Consider the following 27,433-nt stretch of genomic DNA (forward strand, 5'->3'; position numbering starts at 1 on the left):
CTATTTTTGCACAGTATTCTAAGCCTACAGCGCTTAAATGCATCTTTATTTTAATTTCTCATGCTCCTTTATGCTAAAACGTTGCTACAAATAAACACTAATATTGAACTGTTTAGCATTTTTAGTACATTTGTTTAAGAGCAAATTAATATATTAACAAATACACAATTCAAATTGGATATTTTTCTGTATTCAGTAGCCTACTTTGCTTTTTTTTGTGTTATATGAGTACAGCAGGTTTACAGTAGTCATATATATATATATATATATATATATATAGATAGATAGATAGATAGATAGATAGACAGACAGATAGATATTAGAAAGAAAGAAGAAAGCTGATTAAGTAACACATGCTGTTACATGTGAAACAGCCTTGCTTGCCATCCTGTGTTGTTCTATCCAGCGGATCTTTTAACCATTAATCATTTATTATCTGACTACCTCAGCCTTCCTAGAGGAACCTCCCCTGCCAGGTGAAATCCAGAACAAACATCCCCTCATTGAATGCGGTGGAGTCAGTGCTGCCGTGGTATGCAGTGGTTTCTGGGACTGTTCACCTCTGCAGGGCCCACTAAGACACTGGGAGCGCGTCTCTCATACAGGTGTGTTTTCAGTACCGGGAGCTGTCCGTGGTTTTGAATTGCAAAGAGAACCACTGGAGCTATTCCCATCTCACTGGAGCAAGCGCTTACTAAAGAATGAGGACTTTGTCAGTGGATGTTTTTGAGCAGGACACTGAAGGTGCTCACTTGTTCGTTTTTTAACTCCTTCACTTAAATTCTCATTTTTTTCTTTCTTTCTTTCCTTCTTTTGAGAAGCTCTTGCACCTCTCGCCATGCTTCCTGCTCAGGAGGCAGCCAAAATCTACCACACCAACTATGTGCGTAACGCCCGAGCCATGGGGGTGCTCTGGATCGTTTTCACCATCACCTTCGCCGTCATCACCGTGGTGGTGTTCATCCAGCCCTACTGGATCGGCGACAGCGTCAACACACCGCAGGCCGGATACTTCGGCCTCTTCCACTACTGCATCGGGAACGCGCTCACCTCGGAGCTCACCTGCAAAGGGAGCGCGCTGGACTTTGGCTCCATCCCGTCCGGCGCCTTCAAGACGGCCATGTTCTTCGTGGGGATCTCCATGCTGCTGGTGGTGGGCAGCATCGTCTGCCTCAGCCTCTTCTTCTTCTGCAACGCAGGGAGCGTCTACAAGATCTGTGCCTGGATGCAGCTGGCTTCCAGTGAGCTTCAGGCTGTGACTAAAAAAGTTTCAAGAGTTTTTAAGTGTGTTTAAATTACAGGGTAGATCTCACAGTAAGAGTTTACATTATTGGAAAGTAACACCATCATCATGGTGTTACCAGCATCACCATGTAGGCTCCAATTAAGAGAAACATCATTTTAAAACTGAAAATAGCCTATGTATACAGTACATTTAGTCTACTCCACTATATTAGTATTTTGCAGATAAAGACTCGCACTAATCGAGCAATATTAAGAGCCTTAACAGTTTTATATGATGTATTGATCATACAGATGTAGAATGCAGTTAGTTAGTTGAATTGGAGAAGACTTCCACTACCCGTAGAGCTTGCATGTAGATATTATTTTCATAATTTTGCTATTGTACGGTTATATCTTGTTTATGTATTTTAAAAATGTATTTATTCATGCAAGTCTTCATATAAGTATTTAAAAAAGCCAAGGAAAGGAATGAATCCAGCTAATAAACAGTCAAAGTGGAAACTAAATGAATACACATTAAACTAAGATTTAGGAACAGATCTGTAAGAAGGTTGTGAAGGATAATGGTGGCTCACAGCTGTAAACTCAGAGTCTGAAACGTACGAAAGCCCAAAGCTGAAACGAAAAGCTATGAATTTAAGCATTTGGTGACATTTCTGTAGTTCCCTGCAGACTCGCAGACACAGACAGAGCTGAAACATGATTCTGTTTGAAACATGAAGCAGTTTGTGAGCAGATGTACCTGCGAGTGAAAGGAGAGGCCTGTAATGAACCAAGTAATGAGATTAACCCGAAGGTGTGCTGTTACACTTTCTCCTCTCCCCCTTTCGCACGTGTTCTTGTAAATCCATCTTCATGAGAAGCAATGTTATTTTGGCTCTGACACCAAGTTCATTTTTAAGGATATTTGGATGCAGGCTTTGAGAGGGCTGTTTGAAAATTGCTGTTTTGAGGGCCTTCTTTGGACTGAGTGGATGCAGAACTTATCGGATCTGTTAGGAGGATGGGATTATTAATTCGCTGAACCAGAGGCCCCTGAGGTGTGAGCTTAATAAAGTCAGTTTAAGGAAAGAATTTTGCTGTATTAGTTTAACTGAAAGGGTCTTTCTAATTTCTTCAAATATGTGGTGAATTTTAAAGAGGACTTAATAAAGTGAGCCTCAGAAATCCATGAAGATGAGGTTTTGTGAGGATCAGAAAGTGAGAGCGAGATGCGAGGCAAGTGTGTGCTGTGCTGCACCTCCTTGTGCTGAGGTGGGACAGCAAGAGGTCTTAGCTGTCTGTCAGTGGAGTCAATAATAGATGAACAAGTTCATCTTTCTTGAGTTGAGATGCTCTGGAGTTGCTAGGCAACTAAACTCTGTAGGTGTGTGTGTATCTACCTGAATGAACACAGTGTATATTTAATTTCTCTGGTGGTTTCGCTGTCATTTGTTGCCCGAGCCTGTCAAAAGCAGCAAGATGGTCTGTCACAGTGAGCACATCTATTCATTTTTACAGGTTTCCCACCACAAATCAATGCATGTTTTTGGACTTTGAATAAAAAAATTTCAAAACACTAGTAAGATAAAAGTAAAAACATCACACAGACAGAGCTGAAGTCCAGCACTCGCCAGACTGTGCCTTCTCTCCTCTCAGGTACGTGCATGGTGATCGGCTGCATGATCTATCCTGACGGCTGGGACTCGGATGAGGTGAAGCGCATGTGCGGCCAGCGGACTGACAAGTACACACTGGGCAACTGCACAGTGCGCTGGGCCTACATCCTGGCCATCATCAGCATCATGGACTCCCTCATCCTCTCCTTTTTGGCCTTCAGCCTGGGCAATAGACAGGACAAGCTGCTGCCCGAAGACTTCCAGGTGGAGGAAAAAGGTGAGGGGAAGTGAGGGGTGGGGAAGGATAGTGAGGGAATGCTTTTCCTTAAATCTTAGCTGTGTGTATGGTGAGACCACAACACTATATGAGGATGTATTTGTATCCTTCTTCAGTTATTATTGGCTTATATTTACACCAGCTGTCTCTTCTTGACTACAGATAACGCATAGAGCCCAGTGGACACTGGCATGAATGGATGAGATTTTATGAAGAGTGCCACTGACTTCAGAGGATATCCCGAGGCTTCGAGTCACTTTGAAGAAATAAGAGTCCATCTCTGCCTAAAAATGAGCTCATCAGAGTCACTGCCCATCCTCATCTCCAAGGCTACAGCTTCAGATTGCCGTCAGTAAAAGCCACTTATTACATCAGATTTAGCTCTCACTTTTATTTGCTGCTTTACATTTTTTAAGCATTTTAATTTTTTTAAATAAATGTTAATTGCTGAAATGTTTTCATCATTTTGAGTTTTGAGCCTGACAGTATTAGCCACTGTTGCCTTCTCTCTATGTGAGAAATCTAATGGCACTAACAATAAAATGATACCCAAGCTGATAACGTTTGGTTTTGTGCATCTGTAATTTATTTTTAGCATTCATGCTCTCCTAAGAGACATATTTCCATATGCATATACAGTAGATATTTGACTTAAGGGATGATTTCACATCTGTAAATACTGTTAGGTTTAGGAAGATGCTGCCTCAGTGTCTTCATTTGACTCCACCCATTACGTGTGATACTCTCACATGGGTTCCAATCCCTGCACATACCCTGCACTACGCTGCTGCCAGCTCAAAGACCATTTTGTGCTACTTCTGTTGGGCATTTGTTTTCACATGCATCTGTGTTCAGTGATGGAGAGAATATTTAAGTGTGAAAAAACTGTGGAAAGCAATGACATAAACAACCCAGAGAGACTTTGAAAATTATTTATTCTTACTGCCTAAAGAAAAAAAATAATCAAATGATGAGACATGGACAGTCGAGCCTTTATAGAAAAACAAGCAACATGTTTCTGATAGGACTGAAAGGAATATTACAATAACTTTAAGTACAATCTATGATTTTCACATCCAGCACCTTCTTATACACCTGAATACACACCTTTAAAGATAAAAAAAAAAGAAGAAAGAAAGTGTAAAAGAACTGACTGTGCCCTCACTCTGTTCCAGCTTCAAGCTCAAAAAAAAGGAGAAATCAAAGTCCGACTCTTTGGTACACTGTACTGTACACTTGATGTGAATCCACCTATCGCTGGATTTGACTGTGAATGTGGGAATTAAACTTATCAGGTAAAAAAAAGCAACCCGGGTGTAAAAGAGCATTTGGCCAACTCATGCATGAAAAAGAGAAGGGCTCTGATTTTTTTTTCTTCACATTATAATGTGTCAAGTACTTCTCTTAAGTCAACATAAACTAATGCTGAAGCTAAAAATCTTTACTTTCACAAGAAACTGACACAACAGTTTGGCTATCAGTGTGATTCTGAACTCCCGATGTATGACCTGCACCTGTATACAAATGTAAAAAGTTCTCTGATAACGGTGCTTTGAAAGCTACTAGCTGCTCTTCATTCCAGTAAGCAATATGTAGTTATCACTTTTGAGCTCTCTGCACTCTGTTTAAAGGCTTAAAAGCTGGTACACCTAACATGATGACGAGCAAACAGACAAATTTGACTTATAAGTGATCTATATGATAATCGAAAGTGGCTCTGATGGTGAGGGTTACAACTCTGTTAGCATCCTGTACCTTCCTGCGTTTGTAGAAAAATGTCCTTTTAAACCTGATGATCTCGTGTCTAAAATACAGAGAATAATGAGCAGAAGAGAAAAAGCTGGAGCTGGCAAAAAAGGGAAAATAAGATCAATAAGTTCTATTCAGCCAGTAACAAAAAGTCATAAATACTGAGAGAGTACTTTGAGCCTGTTTTATTCTCCTTCCCTAACAGAACAGAGATTCAGCAGCAGTCTATCGTCTCAATGCTTCCCGATGAATGTAAGTAGACCCGTGAGAGCCGTGACAACAGGCTACAGGCACGATGGAATCACAGGCTCTCACAGAAATGGAAGTATTTGCTTACTGTACGTTTTCAAGCTTAAGCCCTTCAAACCTATCTTATCCTTTTCACAATATGCAGCTGTGTGTGCAGGCATCCTCTAGGATGAGAGCCATGGGTGGGAGAGGCACTGGGCTGCGGTGGCTCTTCTTTCAGGCACCAGGTCCAGCATGGGAAGCAGGAAGCTGCTGAAAGAGTGGGCCTCCTCTTTGGACCACTCATACTTTTCTACCAGGACATCAAACAGACCCCAAGGCTTCAACTTGGTGATGTGCCGGAGATCGCCTGGGGGGAAAACACATTTAAAATTCAATCTGTTGCTTCATCGACACAAACAATCACTTTTCGCAGTCCTCAATCACAACAATACACCTCCACATTTTAACCAACAACTAGACAAACACGTCCCTGTTTACATCAGCAAAGTGAAGCAGGTGAACAGGTTCAGTTTCCTGGAAACCACTCACACACACAACCACAGCATAAAGACAGCTCACAAAGTATACTACTTAACAAACTTTAACAAGGATACAGTCCCGTCTAAAGCTCTTGTTTGCACAGAAGAGCAACAGAAACATCTTGTCTGAAGGAATCGCAACCCAGTATAAATTATGCACACCCACCAGCAGAAGGCTCTGCAGGCGGGTGATTAAAACCACCCAGAACATCACCAGCACCAATCGACAGAGCATCACTGATCCTGATGTCATGAAGTGTCTGCAGAGCCCAGAGCAATGCAGAAATATCCACTGCGACTTTGCTGCAGTTTCTTCCTTCAGGCTGTGAGACTACTGAACTGATCCTCCTCTCGTCACCACAAAAATCATGTTCCATTTATTAACATAAAGACTAAAATACATTTTTTTAATATTTGATTTTTAATGTAACGGGCTACATCTTAAAGTTTATTATACAAGCATGTGTTGAATAATGACATTTAAATGAATCTTGAATCTATTCACCACCCATGTAACTGAACATGACTATGTGGGATCACATGTCACAGAGCATGTAGGAACCATCTGAAGTGAATTCATAGGCTGCAAATCTATTTATCTCTATTTCATATTCATAACTATAATTATCCTGGTATTGTACTCTTAGTGATTCTATAACAAGCCTGAGTATCTCTTGAGTAAACACGCAGTGGGATCTCTTACTGCTGCTCATGCTGCACTTTCTCTGCAGACTTTGTGGGGATAAATCCACTGCACCACCTCTATAAACTTGAAATAGCTGCACTGATTATAATTTGCTAGTTCAAACCGAGCAGATGGCTGTTCCCTTGAGCCATCAGGTGTTGGGCCTAAAATAGAAACTTCTGCACCAAATACCTGAGAGCATATTAAGGTTGAACTGGATGTAGCTGCTGCAGGGGGCTGGTAGCAGGCGGCCATGTTTACCTTTCTTGGTGAAAAACTCCTTGGAGTATTTGCCTGCCAAGATCAGCTTCCGAGGGACTTTGCCTAGCAGCTCGATGACCAGCGCTATGTGATCTACAGTGAGGCGGCAAAACACAAACACAGATGGACTTCATTATTGTTTCTTCAGTATAAGACATAAGTCACAATATGTCGAAACGAGGTGTAGGAGGAAGCTCATCTTTGCTGGAACTGCTCTCTAGTTAAACTTAGATATATGGATGTTTGGACCACACCAACCTTCATCTCTGGAGTAGTCTTCTCCAGAGTGGGGTTCAAACAGGTAATCTCCAGTAGCCAGCTCAAAGGCCTGGGGAAAGAAGTACATAAGAACTCGAATACAAAAAAAGAGAGATCATACTCTCCCACTGGCTCCCTTCTAAACCCAAACTACAATTTAAAATCCTTCTCCTAAAATACAAAATCCTGAATGACAAAGCTCCATCATAAACCTAATAATGAGACAATATTACCATACAGCACTTTGATCTCTGAGGAGAGGATTTCTTTCAGTTCCTAGTTTTCAGAAGTAGAATGGGAAGCAGTGTCTTCAGCTATCAGCCCTCTCAGTTTGGATTCAGGAGATAAGATGCCTCTTTCTTGCAAGGTTAAGTCTAATTTTTTCTTTTTGATAAAGTTTATAATTAGGGCTGAATTAGGGGATCTTAGACCATCTTTTTAGATCTGCTGCTTCAGGTTAAGGTTGCTTGGAGACTTCCCACGATGATCTAAGATCTTCTCCACTCTCCATTAATTTATATCATAACCTGTTGCCTGCTCTCTTGGACAGTTTGTGTTTTGTCCGGTTTGTTGTCCAGGGTGTCTCTATATTCCTCTTTTCCATGTTCTCTTTCCCTTCAACCAGGGGTTTTGACACATATGTTACTCATCACACTGAAAGCTTCTGCATAACATAAGTTATGTTAAGTTTGCTTTTCAGTGGGGGTTTGTGGGATCAGTTCATTTGTATACAGGTGTACTGTGTGTGAGTCTGTTTTACCATGCAGGCTGTGCTCCAGATGTCTGCTGGTGTGCTATAGCCGGCTCCTATCAACACCTCAAGAGAGCGGTACTGCCGTGTCTGGATGTCATCTGTGAAATGTTTGTGCTATAAAAACAGAAAAGTGAAGACTGGGTCACAAAATGAAAAACATGAACTTGGAAGATTTACAGTAAAAAGACACAGTGAATATTTCAAGTTCTGCTTAAAAGTCTTTTACAGAAAAAGTTTTATTGAATATTATACTCACCACCCAGCAGGCATTGCCGAGGTCAGCAATCTTAACCTGCAATTTGTCAGCATTGAGAGGGTCCAGGGGGTTTACTAACATGCTGCCTGTTGCTCCTGTTAAAGAGAGGAGAAGAAAGTGAAGCTGGTGTGTCTGCAGAGCAATTCTTTGCAGGATATTGTCAAGATAATTAATTATTGGAGGGCATTAGCGATGTGCACTACAGAAAAACAAAAACAAACCTTACAACCCATATTCATTGCGCCACACTGGTAAAAGTGATTTGGTGTACTCGAAATCATTTTCCCAGTCTTCTTATGGGTTACCATCCTTAATACTGCAGTGTGGTAGTAGCCATGCAAAATATTGTTACCAATTTCACGAGCAATGCATTGATCAAGAGGCTTTGCATATCCAAGAGTATTACCGCCTTATAAACATGAGGTATGTCTCTGCCAACCAGTTAAGTTGTACTCTGTCCGGACGTCTCCTTTTAGAAAAGATGTCGCCACTTTATTTGAACCCATCATTAAAGTCAGAAATCGTGTTTAAAGATGTGATAATGATGTCTGACCACCATACTCTAATCAGTTCATCATTAAGTGAACTTTCACCCTAATTTGAAGAATATTCTAAATGGACGTATACATATCTCACCAACAAAAAACATGATTCCTCTGGTCTCAGCTGCTGTAAACACTGTATTTTAGATATCAATTTCTTAATACACATTAATACCCCCCAAACTAACCATCCTGGCTGCTCTCTTCTTCATTTTCTCTTTTGGTCTCCTTTAGAGTGTCCATCTCCTCCTCTACCTTGTCTCCCTCTTTTAGCTCTACAGTGACAGAGTCTGGACTGAGTGAAGCAGGGGGACGTTGCTGCTCAGTATCAGAGTTTCCGTTACAGGATGGCCGCTCTTCTTTGTCACAAAATGTATTGTCGGTCTCTTTATTGCTTTCTGGTTGCTTTGCATCCTGTTGATCCTCCTGTTCCTCTGTACATTGCTCGGTCCCTCGAACCTCTAGACTGGTCTCATTCTCCGGTGTGGCGGTGTGGCCGTTGCAGTTGACCTCCATTCTGTTCTCCTCATCGGCCGTAACCTCCCTCTGTTCATTTAGCCCTGACGTATGAGCAGACTGCTCTTCGGGAGTCAAGTCTGGAGCAAAAAGAGAATAATTTATTTTGTAAAGAAAAATATATCTTGTGCGATCAAACATGAATTCAATCTGCAAATAAAACTAAAACTTATCGGCTGCCCTTCATGACCCTGACCAGGGTCTGTCCTGTCATTTACCTGCATTAGTATGGTTAGTGATGTCCTGCTGCGTGGCAGACGTAGAAAGAGTGGCTGAGGACGTATCTTCAGTGTTCTCCGTAGTCTCCTCATCATCCTCCTCTTCTCGGGTGTCGGGTAATGCTCCTCCCTCCATCTCATGTATCCTCTTTTCCTGCATCTCGGCCTGCTTTTTTTGCTTCTTCTTCATCTTCTTCTTTTTGTTCTTTGACATTTTGGCCGTCTGGGAAAGAGAGAAAAAGGATAGTTTGCATTTTGAATTCATTCAAATGTAAATTTGTACAAAGTCCTGCACAAGATCTGCTTAAAACAAAAAGATAACTTACTGGTTTGGAAGTTGGGGCTGTACTCACTGCAGGAAAAAGAAAAAAAATAGAGATTTATGTTGCTGAATGACATGTGGCACATCCTCAGTCCCTCTATTATTAGTATTCTGTTCGGGTGGCTGAGCTGATTCATACCAGTGCTGTACTAATAGACTGTCTGCAGTGGCACCCTGCTCAGTGAGAGTCACACTCCTCTAAGCAAGCTGGTAATTTCCATAACCAATCCAGCGGTGACTCATAGCAGCACACAGCTAAGCTCTCCACTTTTATTAAAAACATCCACAAACACTCTAGTCTCTGAATACGTACATGGCATACACTGGATTATATCATAGGGTTGGAAAAACATTTTATTCTGAACTTCTTGTTTGTGCTTCTTCACACAATCTTAAAATAAACTACTTGCAGTGACAGTTCTCTAATGGCATTATTTGGAAGATTATGGCTCACCGCCACATAAATACATCTGAAACACCTCAAGTCACAGCACCTGGTGACAAACCTAAACAGCAAATCTCCTAGTTGTAAGCAGCAAGTCAATCAAACCACAAAGATCTGAATGAGAAAGGTTGTGACCTGCAGAACCCGAGGGAGGTGCGGTGCCAGTCTTCTGCCACTGAGTAGCTTCAGCAGCCATCTTCTTGATGTAGGGCTCATTCACAGTGAGCAGAATGTTCTCCGGTTTGATGTCTGTGTGTATGATCTTACACTTGGTGTGGAGATAGTCTAAACCCTGCAGAACCTGTAGTTCAGAAAAGTCAGATTCAGGGTTAAAGGTGAATGTCTCCCATAATATCAATTAAAGTGCATCATTCATGATGGCAGATAGTTTTGATATAACCATCTTCTTCACTGAAAGACAAACACTTTTCTCCCACTAGAACCTGTCTGTGTTTTGCTGTACAGTACCTGTCGTATGATGCTTTTAACACAGGGCGAAGGCAGCCCTTGATAATTCGACTTAATAATCCACTTAAGCAGGTGGTACCCAAGTACTTCAAAGACCATACACACATCTGGAGAAATGGAAGTCAAGGACTGAAATAGTGTTTACAAATTAAAGTTTTTCTATATAAACTAGTGCACACAAACACACACACACACACACAGAACACACACACACACACACACACACACACACACACACACACACACACACACACACACACACACACACACAATCTCCATCTCCTGCTTCACTACTAATTTAAAGGATGTCTAGACAGGATACAGCACAGAGCTCTGAGACAGATGGAGATAGCATGAGCTTCACTATATCAAACACTGTCACACTGAAAAGACAAAGTTCAAATGAATGTCTGAACAACAAATGTAAATATGGAGTGTAATTAAACTGCGATATCCTGACTTTCCAATGACTGTCAGTCTAAATGCATCTTGTCAGCATGTCTGCACTGAAGCACAACAACACAGATGAGCTAAATTCACATCCAGCCTGAGGTGGTGTGGTCTTACCCTTGGACGTTCATCACTACTGTAGTTAATTGGCCTGGAAATGAATGTAATCATTATGCCCATGCCATCAAACTGAGACAACAACAGCAGGAAGGACAAGGGCAGTTAGCAATTAAGCTGCTGTCAAGCCACTAATGCCTTCCTTAACAGAATCATCAGGAATCAGCTGATAGAGTCAGGAAACTGGTTAGTTTGCACCACTTAAAGGATAATGTTTCATTTGTGACAGAGTAAAAATATAGGATACGAGTTCCATTCATGCCAGAAATTTTGAAGTCATCTAGCAGCTGCACTACTTTCTCTCTGTAAGGGTCACTGGGATCTGTGTTTCTCACCTGGAGAAATAAAAAAAGAGATACAATCGGTGATGTGAGCTGTGGGATATCTACATTATGAGTCTGTGTGAAGTAAAGTGCTGTGCCTTACTGATTTCAGCAGCTTGATTTCATCCAGAGCAGTCTCAGTGTAATGTTCAGCACTTTTTACAACCTTCATGGCCACGAAGCACTTTTCCCTGGAAATTACATGGACAAAATCAGTGAGTAAAACACATTATACAGTTCAGTGTATGCCGCATTTGCCTAAAAAGACTGGGGCTATGCTAGAATTCTATCACCATCTTATACCTACTCTGCCTACTAGTAAAATTACTCTTACACATTTTGTACATCATCATTCATATAATGATGTATGACATTAACACGTTTTTTAAACAATAATAGTAAGTTTTTAAAAAGAAAAGAAACAATTAAACTAAAATAAAAAATAAAATAAAATGTCATGCCCCCATCTAAAACACAGATTTCTAAAATTCTCTCTTTGATGTTTAAAATATTGTAAAAACAGGTCTCCAACTCCTGATGAATAAATCTTTCTGAAGCCTTAAGAGATCTCCCAGACCATATCCAACAACATATGATATGTAGGAGCATCATGTTTCAACCTAATCATAATGCATTTATTGCTGCTGTCAATAGTAATTGTAACAGATATTTACCAGCTGACCTCTCAGACCCTGCAGTATTAACCGGATCAATGCAACCTTGGACTCTCTTGCAAGATTTTGGTGGAATAGCTTCTTGGACAGAAGCAGGGTAAGTGCAAATGAGTCCCAATTCGTGTACCATGTTTTTCCAATATATATTCGGGTAACCTGGGCAGATTTTTGCCATCATTTCTGGAATTCTGAACGAATCGAAATACAACCTTCAATCTGAAGTGCTATAGTGCATATTTCCTTCCATTTATCTGGTAATATTTCTGTCTGAAATTCAGCATCTCAACTTACATAAGTCTGATCAAATGTTAGCCACACTGGTGTCTGAATTACAGAAACGCACATTGATCTCTAAAAGTAAAATCTCTTTAATAAATAAATCAGGTTGTCAGGTGATTAATTCTAAACACAGAAAAATTAATAATATTTTGTGAAAGCAAACTTACTGGATATCCCAGGCCAGCCACACAGTGGAGAAGTGACCCCAGCCAAGCTTACGGATCACATGGTATCTCCCATTGAACAGATCTCCAATCCTCACATGGTGATATCCACCTGACCAAAGGCACATGCATTGTCATACAATGTATACAGAATATCCTGCAGGAGGATTTTGCTTAAAGGTTTTACTGTTCATGCAATTAGCCTGAAATGGGTGAAACTAAACTAAAGTGGGGTGGTGTTTTCTGTTTGTTTCTATGCAAAGAGCATTTTTTTTTTTTTGGGGGGGGGGGGGGGGCGCATTCAAAGAGTTGGTTCATTTCTTTTTGGTCAGTTAATGTCAGTGATGTGAGGACACAAAACTGGTGGGTACAGACACGCATAACAGAAGCAAGTCCTAATTGCAGGTGTTGAAGGTTGAATGAAGACTGATAGCATCAAGATATGATATGACTGGGATGAAGTGAAGTGTTGATAATATATTATCATCATCATCAGTAAAAAGGTTTACAGAGTTTAAAACATGTAACACTTTAAGTGTTACAAAAAGCTTGGATGGCATGTTCACCAGCTTTACATCTATACTGGACAACACTGGAACTTTGTTTTGGCTCCAGTATAGTGGTGGCTTTGAAGCATGAGAAGACGACAGCCTGTCTTAGAGAGGTGTTGAAGATATTTCTGAGGATGTGTTAGCTGAGACACAGTTTTTTCTTGGGACACTTTAGTTTGTCTGCTTGGTTGAGTTCCTTCATGCATTTAAAAAAAAGAAAAGAAAAGAAAGAAAAAAAGGACACCCCCACACACAAACACACATTACATTTTAAAGAGTAAGAGAGATTGTACCCCTGCAGTAGTCGTTGGGGTCCTCCTGTTCATCGTCATCAGAGCCCAAGATCTCTTCATCCTGCTCTGGTAACGGAGACTCTGCCTGACCTGGCTGAGAGCCGCCTCCACGGCCATGAGGCTCTGGTCTGGGTGAAGAAGAGAACCAGAGAGACAGGGGTGGTAAAACAGACAGGAAAGTGTGAAATTCAGGAACATAAATGACAGGAAGAAAGGGAAGTGTGAAGGAAAAAACATTGACGGCTGAAAAGCTGGTGAAAGATGATGTCAGACTGGCTCACAAAGATGGATGTCAAAGAGTTTACAGCAAGGTTTTATCCAAAATAAACTCATGAACAATATCAAGGATCAGGAGAAATTCTCAATCCACTAAAAAGTACAAGTGTAATGTTTCTGTGATGACAGCCATTATGGAAAGGGTCTGAGCTTCAATGTATTAATATTGACGTATACATATATGTAAGCCAGGATACTTTTGACCCTGTCTGGATCAGAGAAGATTCAAAACAAATTCAGACTTGTGCACCCAATTCTTGTTTTTTAAAATCATTAAAGATGTATGCTGTACAATCATTCCAATCAATTAAAGGAAATCATTAAAATTAGCATGAAATTCATATCCAAGGTGAGTGGATGTAAACCTCTGAGAACAACTATACATCAGTAGTAATCATCTGACTCTACTTGGTTACTTGTTATCAACTGAATAACAAGTAACCACAGTTAGCGTGTATTTTGAGAAAGAATAAGTTAAAGTGAAATGATGTCATGTTAAGCTCCTTAATTTCCAGTAGCCGGCAACACAATGCTGCAGTGGTTAGCAGATCGTGGTCCTGGGTTTGTATCCGCCGACTATTCTGTGTGGCAAGTGAATGTTCTCCCCGTGCCTGTGCAGGTTCTACTTTGGGAACTCCCTCTATGTGTCATGGTGCATCCCGGAATAAGTTGGAAGTTAAAATTCGAGTTCCCAGTTGGAATTTAAAAAAACTGTTTTTCCTTGCTTTTCCTGGTACACGCCAAATCCAACATCCAAGTTCCGAGGTATCTGGAACGCAGCATTAAGGTGCAGGCATACCCTTTGCATTGGTCACTTCATGTGCTGCCGCAAAGATGATCATGCAATCACTTCTATTTATGCTCGGTATTAAGGTGGAGACAGCCACTGCAGTATTCACCTGAATAATAGGTATCCCCACTCAGACAATATAGCAACATCAGCGCTGACATACGAAGAGAAGAACTCAAAACCACAAGCTAGCACATTGCCGAATGCTTTTCCACAAAGTCTCATCTTTTCAAACTATTGCAACATCCGCCCCAATAGAATCTGTAAACTTCTGAACTTCTGCTCTGAAATATCAATAAAATGGTGGAAAAAACTGACAGTAAGAAGGCCTTAGGCTTCTAAACGACTGGCGACCTCTCCAGGCTGTACCCCACCTTCTAGCCTATGATAGCCGGGGTAGTCTCCAGCACCCTCTTAACACTGAACTGGATAAACAGAAGAAATAGATGGTTGGAAAAGGAAATGGATATTCAAAATCATCATTAAATCTACAAGTTACAAAGAAAATACTTTATTTATTTATAGGATTGTCTATTTTTAAAAGTAACATGGGGCACTTTTTTCTAAAGTGGTGACTTTATACATACGTTTACATGCCAAAACCATTTCTCCCCGCCCTAGGAGGTCTGACAAGCGCATCACAGATATTTACTCACTCCTGAGAGTTCGAGGAATTTGGGTCAAAGTGACTTCATTTAAATATTAGGTTATACACATTTAAAAAAAAACAAAAAACAAAAACCAATAACGCAAAGTGAAAATGTTTTTAAAAAATCTAAATGCAATAGTATTTTGTTTTTGAGCAGTTTTTTCATCACACTGTAGGTGTACAGAGACGTCGGTCGGGACAAGAACAATGCAGTTCAAAATTGGATCAGAGAAGCCAAGTGGCCTGGTTAGCAGAGCTGCTGCGAAGCGGGGCATTTTCAACTTATAAACTCTTTCTTATTTTACCTCCTGAGAGTCCAAAGCCTTTTTAACAATTAGAAAAAATTACATTAAAAGAACAAAAACATGTATTTTTCCACAAAAACATATTTCCCCCCCCAAAAAAAACATGCTTTAAATTATTCCCGTGCTTTACTTTATTATATTACTGTTATTTTCAGTTAATTCATATATTTATTATTATTATTTGGCTCCATTTTAATATCTAATCTTCCACAGGCTTCCCTTAATTCAGTTTGTCATCCTTCTCCTTTCAAGTAATATTAGACATAATTTACTCAACTCCACTGTAGCACATTTCTGGAGTAGCATTTGAAATAAATAATAACAGCATGAAAGCAAGTGCCAGCATCAATGAGAGAAACTGATGTAAGCTCTTAAGCTCCAGAATCTATTTTGTTTTTTAGCTACACACAGGATGTAAAGCAGAAAAAGAGAAGAGGTGCGTGACTTGTGTTTCCTGAAAAACACCACACAGAGACTGAAGCATCTTACTTTGCATGGCAACTGGATTCTCGCAAGATTTACAAGATCATGAACTTTCTAAGCTTTGAGCTACGTGTGTGTATTTATACCAAAGTGTGCAACAAGAAACTGCAGGCCAATAAGGTAACAACCATTATGGGTCTTCATAATGTCACCATTTCTAATGCAATTTTATCTTTATTTAAATATGAATTATAATAATAATCTACTTCAATACTTTTGAAGTAATTACCTACAATTTGAATCCATAGTGTCAGGTTGTAGAGCATCACCAAAAACAATGTAGTGATGTACTGCACTAATATATAATATCACCAAAGAGAAATACCATGTAGTTAAATATATGATTTGGTTGGTTAACTGAGCAGGATGTGCAGTGGTAATCTAAAAATGATTAACTGCATATTAAAAATCAAGTCTACAGGTGGTCATACTGGAAAATACAAAGTGAAAGAGACACAGTGTTTATTTTGTCAAAAACACACACAAACAAACATGTTTGAAGTCAAACATGTTAAACAAAGGCCCCTGAAGAATGATTTAACGGCATGTCACTGTTTCTTTCAGCTTCAGTTGCTGAAAACAAAAACAATTCTCTTGCTTTTCCAAGAGCGGCACAATGTTTGACCACCGACTATTGTAAATGGTTATATAAAGTCAAGCCTCGACAAAATCTAAAATCAGAATAAATTAAATAATCAGCTAAATCTAAGTAACCATTCCTCCAGAAATAAGAGCATCAATAAAACCAAAGTGCTTATAATGGGCTACCCTATTTCCACCCGGTGACGGTACACTGTGGAGGTAAGTAAGATAAAAGCTCACTGCTTCCAGCAAGAAATGTTTTTTGTATGCAGTGCAGGCAGATGCTTTTCCTCACAGCTGACAGATTCTTTCTTTATAATACTTCCAGCCTGGAATAGATGTTCCAATCTCACATATAAAATCTCTTATGATCTCAGGTCTAGGCAGATTCATTTATCCAGCTAATGTACAATGTTGGAGCTCAAGCGTAACAGCATGTTGTTCACATAGATTTGCAGCTAATTAAAGGAAGTGACAGGGTAATAAGCAGCTGACATTACTGTGCACCCTCTGAAAAAGAAAATGTGTGGAGATGCTAAATTTGCTTCGGTCGGTACTTTATCGTGTTCCAGTTGCGATCAATTTTAAAGTAATTAGGCTTAGCGTGCATAGCTAATCAGTTCATTGGCTTAGGTCAGAGCAGGATGACCACTGTGGATGCATCTTAACAAAATGTGCCCGCAAAGCTGTGTCACGTTTAGTTGTTTGTTCAACTCAGCTGTTTATTACTGCTCCTTAGGGGAGGAAGGCAATTATAATGTTGAGCTTAAGTCAGAACTGCAGAGATTAACTAATTAACCAAAGTCCTTTTCTACAGTGACAAAAAGTAGCTTGGAGTTCAAGTAGGTGAAATTAAAATAGGCTTTCTGCTTGGAACCTGACCACTTCTGCCTTTATGATGCAGGTGTATAAGAGAGGAGAAGATACAAATGCAGCCAATGAAACATGTACCCAGTGCACTTTCTATTTGCATATCTGCCAACACAGTACAACAGATCTGTGATATTTTAAATATCACAATAACACTACAGGCCTGCTGATATCAGTCTAGCTGCTGTGTGTGGGAGGTATCCTCAAAGAAAAAAAGAATAAGACAAAAAGGTTTTGTATCATTACTCGTTCTGCGTCTGCATTACACATTCACCCGCCTGCGGTGAGAATTCCTCCTGAAAAGGTGTCACTGAAATGGGCATACGCGCATTTTTTCCTGCCCTCTGATTGGACTGTATGCACCCCTGAAAATTTTTGGGTCCCCTTAGATTTGATTGCAGTATTCAAGTGAATAAACACCAAAACCGCACTACTTTTAGAGCTGACAACTCCTACAAGGTGAATTTCTATTATGACTAACAGAAGCGTTCCTGCCTCCAGACTTTGTGTTCATATTTCTTGCAGTAATGTGCACAAACAGTCTGATGAAGGCAAAACAAAACTAAATTTGCTTGCTTACTCAGAGCAAACAGAGCACAGTCATTGAGCGAAACCATTCAAAAGGCCTAACTCCTTTCATTCCTAATATATAAATGATGAAAAGCAAAACAGATTTGTATCAAAAGTAGGTGAGGGTGGTCTCTGCCTATGCAGCTACTCATGGAAAAACCTGGATATTATTCTAATAGTCCTGAAACAACATCTTTATATTTGGACATGTCAAAGCTAGTGAATAAGGGTACAGGGGATGTCAATAAATGTCATCTTTATGGAGGAAAGTGCTAAAGTGACAACAACAATGAACAAAAACAGAAAAAAGAAAAGAAAGAACCGATTCCAAGTTTCTAAGCTTCTTTTGTACTGTTTAAACACAATGAAGGGATTTTTATATGTAGATCCATGACATGTCAATAAAGAGAACTACATCAACATATTTATGCTGACAGTTTTTAAATCAGCCACAAAGTTTTTTTGGACATTGAATCCAAAGACAAGATTCTTAACTAAAAAATAGCTGACAGCATTAGGACAGAAAGGGGGAAAGAAATGTGGAGGTTAGAAACCAATGCCTGCATGTAAACCAGGAGAAGAAAAAAAAAAAAAAAAAATGTAGCACGACCTCCAACCGATCAACAGCATTCACACATTTGAAGCCAAAACACAGCAGGCAATCATGCTTTTCCAGATCACGTATCTAAGTTTGTTTGGTCCCCCCCCTTTAACTGCGGTACGACGACACTTGGACCGAGACAGTTCAATGACCTCAGATCACACGACAAAAACCTGGATACATCAAGGACTTCTGCAGCACTGGAAACACCTGGACGTGAGTCATATCTCGTCTGGAGCTGTCAACAAACGCATACACACTCATCCTACTCTTACCTGCAAGATGCACGGATACCCATGGGATGATGCAGGGAGGAGGCCCAGAGAAGAGAGGGTGTAGGTGTTGAAAAAGCCTCTTACTCCATCCAACAGGAGGAAAAGAAAGAGGTATTAGAGGTTCAGAAAAGGGATGGAGAGAGTTAAAAAAAAGTACAAGTGGAGGAGAAGGAGGAGAAAGCGATCAGTGCTGACAACTGAAAAGCAGTGATTATAACAGAAGAGAGCAGAGAAGAGGAGAGAGGATGGATCAGAGCAGTGATGGGGAATACGAGCGAAGAGAGGAGAAATGTAGAGGCTCAGCTGCAGGCTGAGCACTGAGGCTGAGTCCTGGAGCGCAGGGTACCACTGCACACTCCCCGACTCTCTCGCTCACTTTTTCCTCTCACACATTCACGTCTCTCTTTCTCTCCGTCTGACCGAGAACTCTCCTTGGCTGTCGTCAGCCTCTGGCCCAGCCCTCTTTCGCCGACAGCTGGGACATGATTGGATGATACAGCCCAGCACTGCATTGCAGGTGAGGGACGACATCAACCCCCCCCACACACACATACACAAACCAATCTGACCAAAACAACACTGTTCTCTATTCCCCCTCTCTGTCTGTCGATCACCATCGCGCTTGCCTGTTATTCAACAATGCTTCACTTACTCATATTTGCACGGAAACATCAATGCTGCAGTTTATTGTGCAATCATCAGACCTTACTCATAGAAAGGCAGACTTTCAAACTGTTGGACGATTCATGTAATGGGGAAGGAATCAGCTAGGTATCCGCAACTTGAAATGCTACTGCACTTCACAAGTTTCTGGAGCTGTATTGGAATAGCTTTGCATGACTTGGGGCCATTTTTTTGTGATTGACCATTTAACATTTTCCAACAGCGCACAATGAGATTGCTGAACCTTCTTCTCCCTCCACACATATACTTGCTCACAGTGAAAATGAATACCAACAAGCAACCTGAGGGACATGAATGATTTAGCAACTTCTTTCCAACTTCTAACATACACATAGGGATAAATGATCAACATGTTGTACAACGTGTAACACGTACTGAAGTTACTAAAAAAAACCTTTTAAAATAAAGATAACGTACACTGTATGGGCTCTGGGATACCTCAGAACCCAACAGTATTTAACAGGTCTCCAGTGCATTGCAATCGTAGTTATTCTGATAAGAATCTCAAAGCAGCGTAGTATTGTCCTTGTTAACGCAACCAATGTTAATTTTGACAACAAATTTTGTTTTAGTCCGTTTTTTGACTAAAACCTGAAATTTTTAGGTCAAATTGTAGTTAACTAAATATCATAAGATTACAGTAGATGCAATCTAAAGTTGATTTAGTTGACTAAAAAATATAAAATGTTAAAGTCTGTTGTGTTTTTACAGATGAGAGTTGCTCCATGCAGTTTACGAAGCATCTTAGATTAAGATTGGAACACTTCCAAATTCGTCCCACCTTTCTACACAACGGAATTTGTTCTGAATCTCACCAGAATTTTTTCATCCCATTTCTATTCATTACATTTCACAATAGTTTTTGTCCTCGCGCATTAGCTTTTATTTAGTCATTGTCTTGTTATTTGTCAGAATAACAGAAACTATGAGTCAACGAAACAATTCAGCAATGTTGCTTTACAGCCAATTATCTAAATTAGCAAGATAAAATTATACAAATGATGCAAAAAAAACAAAAGTACAAAATAAAAGTTATCTCTACAAAAGCAGACAGTTACGAGTACCATGTTTGTGTTGTTGAAGATATCTGAGACAGTAAATTAGATACAACTACAGAATAATACAAAATCTGGACAATGCAGCAAATCCACCTTCGTTCTATATATGAGAGTTACTTGCTTTGTACTCGTCCCCAGAACACACATGAAAATCTAGTAGAAGTAAAAGCATAAGTGTCAATAGAGAAATGTGTGATAACTGAATCTCATTTCTCTGCTGCAGTTTCAGATTTGTTATCGTGTGCACACACTTGAATGCAACCTGGCCAATTACAATGAAAAGCTGTGAAAAAAAGAGCTCTATAAACTTTGCGCAGTCACTTTGAAGTTCAAAACAGTTTTCTGTGTTTCAGTGACTGCTGCCAGTTTTTATTATACATTGAAAAATAATCAGATAGTGTTTTTATCCAACAACAACAACCAATTCAGGAACCCACTGACTGCCATCTAATAACTTAACCCTCTAGGCCACAATGGTTAATCCTTTTGGTGGGGTAAGCAATTGTCGGGATAGCTGATATCTAAAAAAAAATAATAATAAAAAGCTAAACTGTGGTCATGAAATAACTGATTATCTTGAGATCACGATGCAGCCAGTGCATTCCCTGTGTTGTTCTCCCTGCAGACCTTTCATGTTCATGCCAAAGCCTGCTTAAATATATTAGGTCTAAACTACTTGGTCTAGAAAGCCTCTGGAACCAAAACTCTTATCTACACTCCTGTTTTTAGGGATTAAAGCGAACATAACCACATGCCAAAATTTGAACAGCCACAGCTTCAACAAAACTGGTCACCCTGAGCTGACTGTTTAACTCTTTTGTACACAAAGACCCAATAAATAGTCTGTAAATGTGTTATTCCGTTATTGTCCGTCAGAGAGACGGAATCTAAAAAAACTGCAATCACTTTACATACCCGTCACTTCTGAGCACACATCTGATCTGACAGAATGTGTTAGCATCTCCTGCTTTCTCCTAGCCAAACTTTTTCCACCCATCCAGCCCTATCAGATCGTTAGAGCAAAACAAACAAGGGCACACAGAAGCAGTGGAGCTTGTGAGGATGGAGTATGGCCAAGAAGTTTAGCTTCCCTACTTGCTCCTTCGAAATGAAATCAATGCAAAATGCCTCGGCAGCAAAATGAAACAGCAGCAATAGGTATCTGTGCCGAAGGCCTCAGGGTGCAGTGCAAACAAAGTGTAAATGCGTGTGGTGCAGCATTTTGCCTTAAGCACGCAAACACCTACTGAAGGCATACGAGTGAAGCAAAGGATGCTTGTTAACGTCTTCAAATCTTCCTCACAGAAATGATTTACATCTACCTGCTGTGTAAGCACCAGCTTTATATAATATGTTCTTTCCAATATTCAGAGCTATGTGGGTTAACTTTACAGAAATTTGTCTTAATAGAGACAGTGTTTTATGTTACACGCAGAGCTTTTTTGTACAAACCAGGTTTCCAAGCAGCCTGAGAAAGACACAGAGGGAGGGAGAGGCCAACACACCACTACTTAAACCACTGCAGATTTCCATGGTTCACAAAAACAAATCTCTCCATAAAAACAGCTGAAACCCCGACATTTTCGAGGCCTGATGTGACCCGCCTCCCCATGACACCCAACACACACACACACACACACACACACACACACACACACACACACACACACACACACACACACACACACACGCACACACACGCACAAAAAAAAAAAAAAAAAAAAAAACACCCCCCAAAAAATACTCATGTTTATGTGTATTTATTCTGCTTCTGACAAGACGGAAGAAAGAACAGTGGTTAACCTACAGCATGAGGACAAAAAGAAAGCAAGAGAGAGAGAGAAACAGAGCAACACAGAGCTGTAGTCAGCTGCAGATGATGAAAGATTTGATGTGTTATGTAATGAACTGCAGCAATGGCTGGAAGAGAAAAGAGAGCAATGAAAGCAAAATATAACAGAGAGCAATGGTGCTGGAAAATATAATAATGGCTATTCGTGTTCAGTCGCCTGAGAGGACCGCAGTCCTAAAATTAAAATCTGAGGCACAGAAATTTGCAGGGAAAAAAAAATGTTTCCTGTCTGACGTGATGCAAACAAACAAGAAAACAAGTCTGCAACTGAAACAAGAAATAAAATTTTAAGGGAAGCAGAAATAAGGTCCTGTGTGACAAGCATAAATCTTCCAATCCTGTTCTCAGTCACTTGTAAAAGGACTAAGTGAAACACATGAACAGGCAGTGAGGTGCTTAGTAAGGCAAAAGCCTGAACGTGCTCCCTAATTTAAAACAAAAATAAAGGGGAAAAAATGGGATCAGAACATCAGTATGTCAGCCAAGCTCTGTCTAAACTAGCAACACAAACTCATACACACACACTAAAACACTACTCTGACTCCCATCGTGGCAGATTAAAGAACCAGAACATGCATGCTCCAAGTCTGACTCGCTTCCCACAAGAGAACTGCAGCGCTACTCACTTGCATGTTAGACCGCTGGCAAGCTTCACTACAGCTGAATTGATGGAGAAGATCCAGTCCAGAAGCCACATGACTAAGAAGACACTAGCCTAAAGCTTTGTTAGACAAGTCTATGATGAACTAAAATAAGCGCTGGCAAAGGTCTTTTTAAAGCTAGATTAAGACTTTTGTGACCTGAGACCAGGTCCGTGTGCTCTCCGCTGGCTCTTTAACTGTACACTAGCTGCTGTGTCCTTTCAGCACAGCAGCCCCAACAGAGCGACTGACACAAGAGAGTGGGAGGGAAGGACCACGATGGGAGTAAGGGTGAGAGAGAGAGTGAGAGAGAGAGATGAGACAAAAAGAGCCAGATAGTGCAAAAGGGAGACAGAGTAAGAGGAAAAAAGTGGAAAAAGAAGGTTTGATCCATCCTTGAATGGTTTCTACTTGTGTGTTGGTAAGTGAGCAAGTAAGCACTTTCTTCTGAACACCTTACACTGTATAAAAGATGGACGTAGCAACATGATGACACACACTGGTTTCTGAAGTCCCGTGTAGAAGCTTCAAGACGAACGCTTTCACTGTCTCTGTGCTTTGAAACGAGTGAGTGGTGGATCTGATGGTGAAACCAAAAGCTCATTGGTTAAGCACTTGTCAATCATTAACCAAGTTGTTAGCCTCCTTTTTTGGCATTTAGAATAACCCAAATTTACAAAACTGACCTAATGTTTTATTCAGTAGGACGTGAAATGAGCAACTGAGTGTCGATAAAGTGTTTCTAGATCTCCTGGCAGAGGAACATCTTCCCTCTGCTATCACTCTTTGCTAGAATGTCAGTTGAAGGCTTTTCCACACTGACTTCATTTTTCTTCAACCGGATGCTACTTCCATCTTTTACACTGTCTATGCTGAAAATACATGCAGTGCATCATTGTTTCATGTGCAAAAAGTTTTCAAGGGTTGCAGCAAATTTTAATGACTGTCACACAGCAAAAAAACAAATCAAATGAATCACAAGAACAGGAAGTTAAGCCCAAAACTGCCATCTTGTCAGTAATATTAAAATCATGTTTTAGGTCAATACAAAACAATATAATATGGGCTAATTCAAAATCCTGCAGCCTGAGCAATCAAAATATTGTATTTTTTTTGTGGAAATCATGCATCCTCCAGATTAAAGAACAAAGGGACCATTCAGCCTGTGATCTGCACAGATTTCAAAAAAGCACCTGTGATGGTGTGGGGACATTAAGCTGGATAATGAGTCCACTAGGGTCCTCCAAGTGATTCTGTCATCAGACAGTGAGGACAAAGGTCCGTGCCCGCCTGTTTTTTGTGACTGTGGAGACTTGACTATGGAGAATTTACATTGCAATGCACCAACTACACGTGCGTCCCAGCAGCGGACTTCAACGAACTATAACAGAAATGACTACTCGACCAATGGTACTCTAACTGTCCATGTCCATAATCCATTATAATCAAAGCCTTACTATGTATACACGTGCAGAAGTAACATGTACATATGTGAAGGCACCATTAATGCTGAATGCAAGCTTTTTGCTACCATCTTCATGACAATTTCAGGAAAGGTTATTCCAGCATAACAATGTAAATTTTTCAACGTGTTGCTGGCAACCAATTCAAAATAATGAACACATGTATGGATTTTAAAAAATTAAATAAATAAATAACCAAAGGTCTCCGTTTCAACATGTGATGCATTGTCTTGCACAGCTGTCTCAAAATGAAAATAGAAGGTGTAAAACACACAAATGCATCTGTGGTTGCATCAGGAATCCAGCCATGTATCCACTGTATGAAAAAATCTGCCAGATCAAACTGCGGCGCTATCCGCTGTCAGGACCCCTTGTAAATAAGAGAGCAGCCAGAAGCAGCTTTTATTGTTTAACATATGTCTTAAAGTAGCATCTGTATTCCAAGTGGTATTTTTAGTTAAATATATGCAAATACATTTTGTGTGTTCTGTTTTGTTTTTTTTATACACATAACACGTGCATATGCATACATATACAGCTGAATACACAACTGTCTGTAAACATCTATAGCTTGCAAATGTTATACACTCCATACACACATATAATAGCCTTTTTGTGCCTTTATTAGGTTGCTGTTTAAAATCTATTCTCCTCTGTTCTTAATGTTATAAAGGTCAAATAATGCACTTTAACCACGGTGATAAAGTTTATAAAACTGTCACGAATTGTGACAAACCATGCACTCAAACTATCTGAAGCATCAATATGTTTAAAATTGACTCAAAAACCCTCAAATGTCAAAGCCCTTTCTCTATAATTATGAACTAACTTAAAATTATCTTCAATTATAAAGCGTTACAATGTGATGCTGCAACTATCAGTCTGCCTTGCAAATGATCGAATAAGAGCCAAATGATAGAAAGCAGCCGAGCAGTGTTCAGGACTGAACCATCTGCTTTGTGTCTTTATAATAATATAAATTAACTTGTGGTGTAAAAACAAGAGAAAGGTCCATTTTCACTTACTTTTTGCCAGGTTTCCGGGGCTTTGTCCTCTTCTTCCTTGCTTGCATCGCTAGTACTAAAGAGCAGAGAGGAAAGTGGTACAACATAAAGCACAGCTCCAAATATAGCAGCTGTATCTTTATAACACGACACCATGTCAAACGCCGTTTTCGTGACTTTTTATTCCAGGGAGTGCTGGTGTAACTCGTAGTTCAAACTTATATTAGCAACAAATGAGGCTAGCAGGTTACTCCGCGTACGTAAATAGACAGAAAACCGGCCTCAGGGGTGTGTTGCCTCACATAAAAGAGGCATTTTAAGTTAGCTGCTAATAGCCAACTTGGTGCTTTTCACAGTGAATGTGATATTTCCCCTTTCTCCATTATCATGTGGACCCCTGGTAAATTTTATTTAAAGTTTTTGGGACTGTGTGTATCATTTATACTCTAATTCGGATCGACACTTTCCGCATACTTTGTCCACCATCTAATCTACTATCTGACGGCTATAGCTAGCATACTGTTAACACATACACAGAGAGAGCAGAGCGCATGGTCCACTTATACTTTCTGTCAGTTCTTAACGTTTCTTGTTATAACATTAGTTGTTACTATCGTTTCAGCAGACAACTGGCCTGATAAATGTCGAAAAGAAAAGCGTATCTCCTACAAGAATCCGTATAAAAAGCATTTTGCTTCAGTTAGCTACGTTACCTTTTCTTTCCATGCTGAAAACCAGTCAGGGCATATGCTGCGTTCGAGGACTGTTGGAAAAGTGAAAACTCTAAAGTGCGCCAAAATGACCAAACAGAGCGGATATGCGTTTGTTCCTGGGGGCATTGTCCGTAGATACCGCCTTCTATCGTATTAAGTATCTTTTGCCAAATAAATTTAGCGCTCAGCACTTCATTTTGGAATTCCTTGCTAAGTTTGATTGTTAGCTTTACTGTTTATTGTTGTTTATATTTGCACTGAAAAGTCACACTTCTTCCATGAAGAAGAAAAGCTTCCCTGAGGAAATACTTATGAGTATTTTGGATTTTAATCATTACTTTTCCCCTTCATCTTAAAGTTTGGGCTTTTTATAAATCAGGGAGAGCCTACAAAGTGCTGAGAGCATCAGAGAGAAGCATCAAAGCAGCTATCAACCTGAGAGGAGCACTGAGTCAGCACTCTGTTTGCATGAAAAAACATCATTTACTTTTAATTATCTAAAATGCCAAGCTGGGTAACAAACTGAAGTCTTGTACTCCTTTTACTACTAATTATTATTTATTTGCTTCTTTAATACTGGGAAAACATTCAACTGACTTATACTTGGTATTTAACTCTGATGCTTCACAAGTGTCACAGCTTGGGTGACCAGGTGTCCTTTTTATGTGGGAATGAATGCACTGCATTTTATTCCTTGTCCCACAATTTGACTGATTTTGTAGGCCAGGCAAATTTTTAAATCCTGGCTTTTGCACTGTGGATATGATGGGAATGCTTTGCTGTTGTACTTAGTAGCAGGTTAGCCCGTCTAATGCCATACTCATTAGGGAAAGTCACTACAAAGTCACAAGCTTTGGAGATTTTGTTAAATGTGATGGAAACTATTTTCTGTAATCGATACAGGGTCTAAAAGTCTAAAAGAAGACATAGGATTCATATATAAATATATATATATAAATCAAATATATACATACATACAATTCTCATCTGTGATCATGATTTATGATAACTGGTAGTTTCTCAATGGACAGATCAGTACTCAGAACAATGGTATAAGAACAGAGTGAAGATCTAAGAAAGAGAACTGTAGATTTACACAAGTTGGAAAGGTCTCTTGTAGCTTTTTCTAAACTATAAGGATTAAGTTAAATAGTTGGATCTAAATCATTTGCAGTCAATGACTACCTGAACTCTAGAATTCTTGAACGTCACCAAATGTGTTTGCTTTTACTGCAGCCACCTTCATTTGCTGCTTTTCTGTGGGTTTCTCTGACTTCAGTTTTGTATTTTTTTGAAAATTTTTTGTAAGTGAAATTCATGCTCTGTTTGGTTGAGACCAGGTAACTGACTTGGTCATTGAAGAATATCACAATTAGCCTTGAAAAGGTCTTAGGTTCCTTTT

General features: G+C 39.8%; 2 protein-coding genes across 4 annotated transcripts; one reads left to right on the plus strand and one right to left on the minus strand.

Annotated features, from left to right (window-relative positions):
• Positions 1-371: 371 nt before the first annotated feature.
• lhfpl5a (LHFPL tetraspan subfamily member 5a) lies at positions 372-3,134 on the plus strand. Its single transcript, XM_040028550.1, has 2 exons — positions 372-1,241; positions 2,884-3,134. The coding sequence occupies exons 1-2, from the start codon at positions 839-841 to the stop codon at positions 3,132-3,134; spliced, it is 654 nt and encodes a 217-aa protein (XP_039884484.1). The 5' UTR covers positions 372-838.
• Positions 3,135-4,038: 904 nt separating this feature from the next.
• Positions 4,039-26,145, minus strand: srpk1b (SRSF protein kinase 1b). 3 transcript variants are annotated; one of them, XM_040028945.1, is made up of 16 exons: positions 26,032-26,145; positions 25,340-25,394; positions 13,216-13,343; positions 12,375-12,483; positions 11,358-11,445; positions 11,179-11,266; positions 10,365-10,471; positions 10,032-10,197; positions 9,456-9,481; positions 9,130-9,352; positions 8,584-8,991; positions 7,854-7,948; positions 7,604-7,711; positions 6,844-6,913; positions 6,586-6,678; positions 4,039-5,467 (listed from the first exon to the last, which is right to left on the minus strand). In XM_040028945.1, exons 1-16 carry the CDS (start codon positions 26,042-26,044, stop codon positions 5,283-5,285), a joined length of 1,962 nt encoding a protein of 653 aa, XP_039884879.1. In that variant the 5' UTR covers positions 26,045-26,145; the 3' UTR covers positions 4,039-5,282. The 3 variants fall into 3 exon arrangements, with proteins under 3 accessions (XP_039884879.1, XP_039884878.1, XP_039884880.1); XM_040028944.1 differs by lacking the exons at positions 25,340-25,394; positions 26,032-26,145 and adding an exon at positions 22,837-25,301; XM_040028946.1 differs by lacking the exons at positions 25,340-25,394; positions 26,032-26,145 and adding an exon at positions 18,617-20,285.
• Between the last annotated feature and the right edge of the window lie 1,288 nt (positions 26,146-27,433).

The sequence above is a fragment of the Simochromis diagramma genome, unplaced genomic scaffold, assembly GCF_900408965.1.
Source record: "Simochromis diagramma unplaced genomic scaffold, fSimDia1.1 OVJJ01000483.1, whole genome shotgun sequence".
Taxonomy (NCBI): Eukaryota; Metazoa; Chordata; class Actinopteri; order Cichliformes; family Cichlidae; genus Simochromis; species Simochromis diagramma.

Excerpts from the sequence above, each read along its gene's own strand:
- lhfpl5a (XM_040028550.1), top strand. The coding sequence starts at position 839 with ATGCTTCCTGCTCAGGAGGCAGCCAAAATCTACCACACCAACTATGTG. Across the intron at positions 1,242-2,883 it reads CTGGATGCAGCTGGCTTCCA|GTACGTGCATGGTGATCGGC; the intron begins GTGAGCTTCAGG and ends CTCTCCTCTCAG.
- srpk1b (XM_040028944.1), bottom strand. The coding sequence starts at position 22,907 with ATGTGGCTTCTGGACTGGATCTTCTCCATCAATTCAGCTGTAGTGAAG. Across the intron at positions 8,992-9,129 it reads CACTAACCATACTAATGCAG|ACTTGACTCCCGAAGAGCAG; the intron begins GTAAATGACAGG and ends TTTTTGCTCCAG. Across the intron at positions 5,468-6,585 it reads GGAGTTTTTCACCAAGAAAG|GCGATCTCCGGCACATCACC; the intron begins GTAAACATGGCC and ends TTTTCCCCCCAG.